The sequence below is a fragment of the Helianthus annuus genome, chromosome 1 (genome assembly GCF_002127325.2).
Source record: "Helianthus annuus cultivar XRQ/B chromosome 1, HanXRQr2.0-SUNRISE, whole genome shotgun sequence".
NCBI classification, from domain to species: Eukaryota; Viridiplantae; Streptophyta; class Magnoliopsida; order Asterales; family Asteraceae; genus Helianthus; species Helianthus annuus.
The window spans coordinates 102,586,802-102,597,942 of record NC_035433.2 but is presented as its reverse complement, the minus strand read 5'-3'; the positions used below and the strand labels follow the sequence as shown (position 1 = coordinate 102,597,942).

At 31.8% G+C, this 11,141-nt stretch overlaps 1 protein-coding gene across 1 annotated transcript; it reads left to right on the top strand.

Annotated features, from left to right (window-relative positions):
- Positions 1-1,645: 1,645 nt before the first annotated feature.
- On the top strand, positions 1,646-9,760 carry LOC110872273 (polygalacturonase QRT2). Its single transcript, XM_022121049.2, has 9 exons — positions 1,646-1,925; positions 2,031-2,162; positions 2,696-2,863; positions 6,080-6,100; positions 6,685-6,892; positions 7,380-7,461; positions 7,563-7,671; positions 9,176-9,292; positions 9,375-9,760. Exons 1-9 carry the CDS (start codon positions 1,737-1,739, stop codon positions 9,594-9,596), a joined length of 1,248 nt encoding a protein of 415 aa, XP_021976741.1. The 5' UTR covers positions 1,646-1,736; the 3' UTR covers positions 9,597-9,760.
- Positions 9,761-11,141: the final 1,381 nt, after the last annotated feature.

Genomic DNA, 11,141 nt, shown 5'->3' with positions numbered 1-11,141 from the left:
ATAGTTTAATCCCCTTAACTTTATTCTTTTAATGATTTGAGTGTAAAAACTTTTAATGGTTTGGGTGTAAAAAAGGAAAACAAATTAAGACAATCTCTTAACGTGATGTTAACATGTTAACATATAATCCTTTAACACCTCTTAACACAAGAAGGGAGTGGTTTACAATGCCGTTTAACATGCCATGTCATTGTTAACACCCTAGATGTTAAGGTACACTCCATGGCCTAATAGCTAATTGCTTATAATAGCGACAACGCCGAAACTAACTAATATTATATAAATGTTTGTAGGATAAAATATACAGGAATAAATCATCCTTTGTGATATATAATAAAGTTTAGTTAAAATAAAAATAAAAAATGTTAGTTTAGTTTATATTAGACTTTTATATTCAAAGTTCATTAAAAGATTAGGTAAATTACAATTAAAATAGTTTCATACTTTCATACAAAATCAACTAGCCAAAGTTCATTAAAAAATTAGGTACTTTACAATTAAATAGTTTCCATACAAGATCAACTAGCAAGTCCACCCACATAGAGTTGACCACAAGTGTCGTATATGTGATTTGTTAGTTAAAATATATAATTATTATTGTCTCTCTAGTTTTGACATTAAGTCGTATATGTGATTTGTTAGTTAAAATATATAACTATTATTGTCTCTCTAACTTTGACATTAATTTAGCGCATCTTTTATATTTTTAAAGTAAAACTTAAACTTTTATTTACAAATCATTTGAAATGAACTAATTGGAACATTTAAAGCGAGCGAATTTATTACTGATATGATGATTAAAATATTGATCATCTATACAGAATTAATAGCATAGTTTCTTTTATTTTTTAAATAATAAATAACATAGTCTCTAATTCTTCACCAATAGGTCTAAGCACAAAGAGATTAGTTAGAATGTGTGGGTCAAGTCTCCTTTGTTATGTTTGTAGTTTCGTGTTGTTTTTGTTCTTTTTTGTATTTGGCCGTTCCTAGTGTCTTGCTAGACTATGGCATTTTTTCTTTAATATGGTTTGCTTGTTTGCCTTTCAAAAAACCTAAAATCTACTCAAATACTTGTAATATGATTTGACTCTCTCAACATTTAGTTGAGAGAATTCATCAATACCATTGGAACCATTGGACCGAAGCCTCTTGGCAGTTAGTACTAAGTAGACTAATTGTTATATATGTTTTTTTATTAAACTTTTGTAAATAACCTTTAAACTTTAAAATGAGAGAGTGAAAAATGATACATAAATATGTTTTCCTTTGAACAATTACATACTCATTTCAACTTTAACGTTTTCACCTCTTTTATGGATAAAAGGAAAAAAAAAACACTATATTATTGCTGATTAGAAGATCACTTTAATTGGTATATACAAATTAATTATTATTTTGAAAATACCAAAAGAGTTAGAAACATAAAAGTAAACACACAATTGCATAACATAACGTTGTCCCTCAAGTAATTGCTAGCCTTTAACCACTTTACATTCTAACTCCATACCCCCATCATGATTCACATTTTCTTAACTAATAAAGCCATCATTTTTTCTTGTTTTACTCTCTCTTTATCTCTCTCTTTATCTCTCTCTCTCTCTCTCTCTCTCTCTCTCTCTGTATATATATACACATATATCCATGACAACATAAAATCTCCAATCCATAGCTTTCCATCTTGTCTTCTCTCTCTCTATATATCCATCCTCTAAGTGGGTCCTTTGAGCCAAAAAATGCATCTACATAAGCACTTGGTTATACTGCTAACAATCTTGGGTTCAACCCTCTCTTGCTCTTCTTATGGAACTCACCATCAACCTATCAAACCAACAAGAAACCTATTAGCACGAGCCAGCCTCAAGCCGTGGCCGGTCAATGTAGATCACTATGGAGCCATGGCTAACGGCACCGATGATTCTGATGTATGTTTGATATACAAATCCATAGCAACAAAACACATGATGAAATATATGTTGTCTCTATGTTCTCATGGTCACATTTTAATGGTTTTAAATTTTGATCTATAGGCATTTAGGGAAGCATGGAGGAGTGCTTGTAGTTCTTCTAAGGGAACTGAGTTTGTGGTTCCAAAGAACAAAGTGTATCATCTCAAGCCCATCAAATTTTCTGGTCCTTGTAATCCAAATTTGAAAGTCAAGGTAATTACAAACGATTCTTTCATAATTATCTAAATCACAATTATCAGCAATTACATAAATATAAAAAGTGCAAATCTTGTGTACGAGGCTTCTTCATGCACTTGTCAGGGATGTCGGGCCAACTTGGGCTTGATGTAGACATCCTTATCTATTAACCTGTACGTTGCTACAAGGTTCGCCTCGTAATTACATAAATATATACACATTAAATGCATGTATGTATATATGTGTGTATGCATGTGTATCTAATTAGCATGCATCTACATCCTATATGCATTTGAACTTGAGGTTTATGAAAACTGATTAAATAAACGAACACACGATTGTCATCAACGAATATAAATATGAATCATACAACTGACCAGAACTAACAAATCCTTGTCAGATTTTACCTCGGAGCTAAACAAAATCAGTTGGTGACCTAAGTTTTGTAACTTCAAATTCATGCCATTTTGATGATACTAAATGTTGTTATTTTTTTTTTATATTTTTTGTTTGTTTTTTAATTATGGTTTTTTGTTAAATTAAACAAGATTTATGGGACAATCAAAGCTTCTTCACATCGATCAGACTACGAAAAAGACCGAAGACATTGGATCGTGTTTGAAGATCTTGAAGATTTAACTGTTGAAGGTGGAGGAACCATCAATGGAAATGGAAGAATTTGGTGGATTAAATCTTGCAAAGTTGACGAAACTCAAGTATGTAATGGTTAACTTTCCACTTTTCATTATTTATAATTAAATCACCAATAAATCACCAATAGTAATAATTTAATTTATGAGTAACTTTGTCACTACTTATTTATTATTTCGCATATATCTTCATTTAATATTATTTGTTAATTTATTTCAAACAAAATGGTTGAGTTAAAAGTTAAGTGATTAAATATTTTTATCAAACAATTTATTTCAAACAAAATGGTTGACTTAAAAGTTGAGTGATTAAATATTTTATTGGAAAACGAAATAATAAAAAAAAAACTCTTAAAAATACGATGATCACTTTCTTTATTTGTGGCACCCAAGATTTTCTTAAATTGTTAAATAATAGTTTTTTTTTTTAAACAAAAAAAAAAAAAACTTTCTTTTTAATAATAGTTAACTAGATACATTTTAATGTTTTATGGTCTAACAATTCTCTTATATAATTTTTGCTAAATAAACTTATTGGTTCTATTACTTATTATTTTTTATATGGCAAGAAAAATTAGTAAACTTTCTTTTCGATATTATTAGTAAACTTTATTGCTTTTTGACATTAAATAAAGTAGCGGTATTACATAATATATATTTGTGTTACAAAGGTTGAATTACTAGTATCAGATTGACAATTAATGACCTTATTTAATTTCAGAATATATATATATATAAGGGAAGGATGTATAGAAAACCCACTTTAATTTAGAAACCCGGGAAACTCAAAGCTTTTGATGTTTTTTTGTTTTGAAAAAATTTACACATGTTATATGCATGTTTTTAAGGGTTTTGGGCAAAAAAAAAAAAAAAAAAAAATCAAAAAAGCGCCGAGTAGATATTTTTTAAAAAAATAAACAAGTTTTGGTGTAACACATGTTACATTCATCTGACATATTTGTAACATGTGTTACACCAAAACTTGTTTATTTTTTTAAAAAAATATCTACTCGGCGCTTTTTTGATTTTTTTTTGCCCAAAACCCTTAAAAACATGTATATAACATGTTTAAATTTTTTCAAAAGAAAAAAACATCGGGAGCTTTGAGTTTCCCGGGTTTTCTAAACTAAAGTGGGTTTTCTATAGATACTTACATTATATATATATATATAGGGTAGGGCTAGATAGAAAACCCTATCTATATAAAAAACCCTAGAAAACCCAACCTCCCGACATTTTTTTTTTCGAAAAAAATAACACATGTAATATACATGTTTTTAAGAGTTTTGGGCCAAAAAAAAAATCAAAAAAGCGCCGAAGGGATAATTTAAAAAAAAAAAAATTTCAGCAACTTTCAGCGTTTTTGTCTAACACATGTTAGGCACTGAATTTTGTTTATTTTTTTTAAAAAAATCCCTTCGGCGCTTTTTTGTTTTTTTTTGGCCCAAAACACTCTAAAACATGTATATTACATGTGTAATTTTTTTCAAAAAAAAAAAAAAAATGTCGGGAGGTTGGGTAAAAATGGGGGGAGATTTGGGTTTCCAGAGTTTTCTAAGAATTTTAGGGTTTTTTGTCTAGCATTACCCTATATATATATATATATATATATATATATTTATCAGATTGACAACTAATGACCTTATTTGATTTCAGAATATATATTTTATATAATAAAGCAAACTCTAAAAAGAAAATTTACCGGATGGATTAGCAACTAGTGGTGCACAAAAAACCCGAACCCGGACCCGGACCCGAAAAAAAAACCCGGAACCGGGTATTATAAAACCCGGGGTTTTTATACCCGAACCCGACCCTACCCGTAGGGTAGAGACCGGGTATGCATATTTGATCTAAAACCCGAACCCGGAACCGGTTTTTTTTATACCCGGTTTATACCCGAAACCCGGTTTTATAAATACCCGAACCCGAACCCGGAACCGGTTTATACCCGAAACCCGGTTTATACCCGAAACCCGGTTTAAAAAAACCCGATTTTGATGTAATCTTGTTTAATTATGTATGCATTAAGACTTCTAGTTCTTATGATTTTACAAAATTATGTATGCATTTTGATGTAATGAATCTTGTTTAAGTATTAGGTTTCTAGTTCTTATGATAAACAAAATTATGTAATCCACATATTTCTTTTCAAAGCCCAAAAGAACTAAACCAAAACCCCACTAAATCTTGTGACAATGCATGGCTGGTCCTGGTTGTTCTCATTTGATTTTTTTCGGCTCAACATGCAATTGCTTAAGCCACCTGCATCACTCGTCTAGCCTTCTCCAGCCACCTGCATCACTCGTCTAGCCTTCTCCAGCCACAACCGCACTACCCGATGCGGTTTTTTCCCAACCCGATGCGGGTTTTTTCCCAACCCGATGCATACCCGAACCCTACCCGATGAATACCCGAACCGGACCCGAACCCGGAAATAGGGTATTATAATACCCGGGTTTTATAAAACCCGACCCGAACCCTACCCGAACCCGGGTATATAGGGTATACATTTTTGGTAGAAAACCCGGACCCGGACCCGACCCGGTTTTTAAAAAAACCCGATTTTTTAAAACCCGATCTTACCCGAACCCGATCCTACCCGAAACCCGGTTTTTAAAAAAACCCGATTTGTGCACCACTATTAGCAACACTAAAAATAAAACTTTTATCTATCCACTCTCATAGTGATTTGAAGAGCTATTAGAAAATTTAATGAGGGATTATCAACAACACTAAAAATTTTTAAGAGTATTATCGGTAGAGATTCATCAATTCAAATCCGTCTGTCTTGATACTTTTCTGGATGTAAATAACTTATTTAATAGTGATATTAGACATCTTCGATGTGTATAAATTATCTGAAATAACTTTTAAATTAAAACAAAATATAAAGATACAATTGTGGACAGGGGCGGATCTTAGTGGAGCCGTGGCAGGGCCACGGCCCTGGCAAGTTTTTCGGCCGTAGTGTTAATTTTCCGCATTTCGATCGAAATTTTGTATATATACTATGTTCGGCCCTGGCAAGTTTTTCGGCCGTAGTGCTAATTTTAGTGTCCGTGTCTTTCGGCCCTGGCAGGTTCAACGGGCAAGATCCGCCACTGATTGTGGATAAAACTATATATGTAACAACGTACATGACACAAAAAATAATAATAATAAAAATAAACAATCAACACACAAAGATTTAAAAATATTTTAACGTTTGCAATTACGATTTTTTTTTTTAATATTTCTTGACTAAATATTCTAATTACTTATTAATACCTTTATTTGCAGCCCTGCATCGGTGCACCAACGGTATGCTCATAACCCTTTTAACTATTTTCTGTTGTTTTTAATATCACTATATCAATTAGCTTTTAATTTTAAATAGAGTAAACTGCTAGAATGGTTCCTTAAGGTTTGGTCACTTTTGTCACTTTAGTTCAAAACTCAAACATTTTGAAATCGGGTCCCTGTGGTTTCAATTTTGTTGACATTTTCATCCAAAATCAAGATCTGGTCAGATTTTTTCAATTCACATCCAACTTTTTGTCTTTTCCTCCCTTTTAATGAAGGGCAAAATGATTTTTTAACGTTTTATTATAACATTTTAAAAAAATCTGACCAGATTTTAACTGAAAAAACTAGATGTTAACTGAAAAAATTTAACTAGATTTTGATTCAAAATGGCAACAAAATTGAAACCATAGGGACACAGATTCAAAAGGTTTGAGTTTTGGATTAAAGTAACAAAAGTGAGCAAACCCCGGAGACCATTTTAGCAGTTTACTCTTTTAAATATCATAGTAAAAAAAACGACAACGATCCCGTGATCTTAAAAAAAATATAGAATTTCGAGGAAGAAATATTTCGGATTTGAAAGATTAATTTATTTGCAGGCAGTAAGTTTTAGGAACTGCACAAGATTGAGAGTAAATAATATAAGGATTAAAAATCCACAGCAAATGCATTTAACTTTCCAAAATTCAATAAATGTGAGAGCTTCAAATCTGAGGATCATTGCACCTGCTAATAGCCCCAACACTGATGGGATACACATAACTGCTTCTCAAAATGTTCAGGTCTTCAATTCTTTGGTAAAAACAGGTAAGTTATTTTTTACATTATATTTATACCTTCTGTTTTGATGTAACTTTTGAAGTTTTTTTTTTGATGAAATATATTAAAAACTATTATATGAAAAAATTATACTTTAAAATAGAAAATTTTATTATTTTTAATGCACGTATACAATTGCTATAACTTTTATCGGAAAAAATGATTTACAAAAACGTTGATAACTAGCAATACGTGTTGCGTAAGTATTCATATGTTAATTATAACATGGCATAATTGTTCATATGTTAATTATAATGTTGTATATTGTTTAGTTATAACGTTGTATAATTATTGTACGTAATTTAACGGATTCATGTACCCTCATTTTAAATACGCCCGTTGCATCCTTGATGACTTCGTACACTTTCCATGGAAATACGACTTTGTACGAGTCCAGCCTCTTTATATGTTTGTGTGTGTATATATATATATATATTGTAAAAATAAATGATTTTGTGGAATACATCATTTGCAGGTGATGATTGTGTTTCAATCGTAGACGGATCACGAAACATTGTAGTTAGGAAACTTACATGTGGTCCAGGTCACGGAATCAGGTCCAATATTTTCTTCAACGAATTTCATGTCATAATTTTTTTTTGTGTTTGGAATATATTTATTTCAAGATCAAACAATTATATCTGGAAAGTATTTTCAGTATTGGAAGTTTGGGAAAGAACAATTCAGAGGACAAAGTGTCAAATATATTAGTGGATAAAGCAATAATTTCAAATACCACAAATGGAGTCAGAATTAAAAGTTGGCAGGTAATCCACCTTTAATCCTAATCCTTTTATATTTTACATTAAATTCATAAATTTTTATTCTAATTTGTTTAAAAATAATTCTATAATATTCTATAATACTAATTTTTATTCTAACTTGTTTAAAAAATAATTTTTTAATTCTTACGCGGGTGGTGAATTTCCAAAAGGACACAAACAATTAAACACAACATAAATCTAATAGGGGTTTATGGATTTAAATTAGGGTAATTGGATTTTATCACCCTAAACTATTGGCTATTGGCCACTATCACCTCTAATTATCACTTTGACGTCTGCCACCTCCAACTTACCACCTAGTGTGTTCTGTCACCATGTCATTAACTGATCACTAACTTTTGATCATGTTACTATACTTTTGGGGGTGTCCTAACATCCCTAAAACCTTCCTAAGAGCATTCACATCCAAGGCATCATATTCTCGGTGTGGTGTTTTTAAAATATAAAAAGTATAAAAAGTGGTTGTGAGTGGAGGAGAGAGAAAATGTTACTGTTCATCTGTATATTTGAGGGGACACTGTTCACCCACTATAATTTTTTAATATATATTGAAAGTGGTTGTGAGTGAAGGAGAGAGAAAAATGTAATGATAAAGGTATAAAAATATTATTTAATTGAAAAGGAGAGAGAAAAAGTATTTGTTTTTAGTGGAAATATATTGATATAGGAGTTGTTTTTTAGTGGAATGTATGTATAATTTTAGAGGGTTGGATGTGAATGCTCTAAGATCCCTATGACACCCCCAAAAGTACAGTAACAAGATCAAAAGTTAATGATCAGTTAACGACGTGATAATAGAACATACTAAGTGTTAAGTTGGGGTGACGGACGTCAAAGTGATAGTTGGAGGTGGTAGCGGCCAATAGCTAATAGTTGAGGATGATAAAATCCAATAACCGTTTAAATTATAACACAGACGGGTTTGGGTCAATATAAGGTCAAAGTTGCAAATATTTTTAGTTAAATAATTCATGTTCAGGTCAAAAAGCAGGTTCATGTTTAGTTAAATAATTCATGTTCAGGTCAAAAAGCAGGTTCATGGATTTGCACGTTTATTTTGATATTTTTTAAAAGGTGTTCAATGTCGTAACTATTGGGAAAATTATAAAATTTTAAAAGTTAAAAGTGAAATATGTATCAAGGTCTAGAGTTTAAACACAAATGTTTTATGGATATTAAAGTTTTAGCGTAAAGTATAACTTTTCAGTAACAACTTTTCTAATAGTATTCTTGATAAACACTCATCTTCGTATTAACTTGTAGATATGTTAGTCATATTCAGTTTAGTGTGTCAGTTATAATTTTCGATTTTTTGTTCAGCTTAAAAAATGACATGTTTATGTCAGAATGTGTTCATGTGTCTATAAACACGAACTGTTTAACACATCTTATTTGAAATTCATTAAGCTTTTTGGTAATTGCAGTAAAGTTCAATCAAGAGTCAATAATTAACGTAATAAAATAATAATTATTATGATTGATGCAGGGAGGGTCTGGATATGCCAGAAACATCAAATTCCAAAACATCGTAATGCATAATGTGACTAATCCAATTATAGTGGATCAGAACTATTGTGATCGCAAAGAAGAATGCCCAGAACAGGTTACTACTCATTCATTAATTCATTTATGCACATGATTCTCAAATTCATTTGTTTTTGATGTTTTATCCTCTTGTTTACCAGAAATCTGCGGTACAAATGCAAAATGTGGTCTACAGGAACATAAAAGGAACAAGTAATTCCGAAGTAGCCATAAACTTTGATTGTAGTAAGACTTTCCCATGTCAAGCGATTTTGTTGGAGAATATCGATCTAAATCGTCAAGGGAATGAAGGAGACATGAAAGCATCATGTTCGAATGTCAGGTTAACGACAAGAGGGAAGGTTACACCGCGTTGCAAATGATTAAAAGTTTAGAACATACAAAAAATATAAAAAAATGAAAAATGGTGAGGATTTGTAAATTTTTTAGTAAACATTACTTTATGTTTGTGATAGATTATATTGATCGAGTTGTCATAGTAATATTGTGTTAGTAATACTATAAATAAACTTAATGTCTTTCTTAATTCTGCAAAAAAAAAAAAAAAACAGTTAACTTTCAACAAAAGTTGATGGTTGTTCAAATTATTTTTTTTAATGACAAATTTCTTTTAATCTCTGTTATCTGTGAGACTTGAATCCAAGACCTCCCTCTCCTAAACCTAGATGTTTAAAGACTTTACCTTTACCAATAAACCACCACCCCATTAGTGGTTGTTCAAATTATATATTGGCTAGTTGGATAGTCATGTTGGTAAATTGGTTGGTATAAGCTTCCACTTACCTTCTGTTATATAGTTAAATTATATAGTTCATGTGTATAATTATTACATTCTTTAGGTACTTTTTTTGTAAATGACATGTCTATATATTGTAAAGTGTTTTAGGAGATTATGCAATGAAATTAACTTTTCAAAATCCATTCATGGTTTCAGCGTATCTCCAAATTGGTTGAGTTTCCTAATGTCTCTCGGCTTCGCTCCCAACCGATCATATATATCTCATAAACCCTACGTCTGTTCTCTGCCATCTTTTTCCTTCTTCATGTTTTTCATTCTTTTTGTTCTCTTTGTTCTCTTCTGTATCCATGGCTTCCTCATCATCATCTGCTATGAACCCTTTTATGCCTGGCCTTGCGCCTATGATAGCTCTTAAGTTTAACTCCTCGAATTACATTTACTGGAGGACTCAAATGATACCTATTATCACATATCATGAATTACTCCCACATGTCGATGGCACCCTAAACCCTCCTCCACCCTTGATCAAAGCTTCTGATAAAGAGATTCTCAATCCTGAATACGCGACTTGGGCAAAACATGACCAACAAGCTACCATACTTCTCAATGCTTCCTTGACTGAAGAAGCCCTCTCTGTCATTGTTGGTTTTACTTATGCTCGAGAAATTTGGACTGCCCTTGAAGCAGCGTTCTGTAACACGTCGGTTGTGCGCGTTCAAAACCTACGTGACAATCTTCGTGCTCTAAAAAAGGAGATAAACCGGTTATCAAATATGGTCATGCTTTCAAGGCAATTTGCGATCAACTCAGTGCAGTTGGTCATCCTGTTGATGTTATGGATAAACTCCATTGGTTCCTTTGTGGGTTAGGAACTGCTTTTGAAAGCTTCTCTACATCTACACGCTCGGTATATTCCATTGCTAATTTTGTTGACCTATTAGCAAGTACTAAGAGTTATGAATTATTCTTAAAAAAATTGCATGGTTATAATGACAACCCTACTATTACATTCACGACCCAAGGACAAGCTCCAAGGCCCAATGATAAAGTTTCTCATATCGACCGAACCGGGCTTCTTAGGCCTAATATCGGCCTCGCTATCAAAATTATAGAGGATCCAATCATGGGTTTGGTCGCAACAGCCGAGCACCCACTTGTCAACTATGCT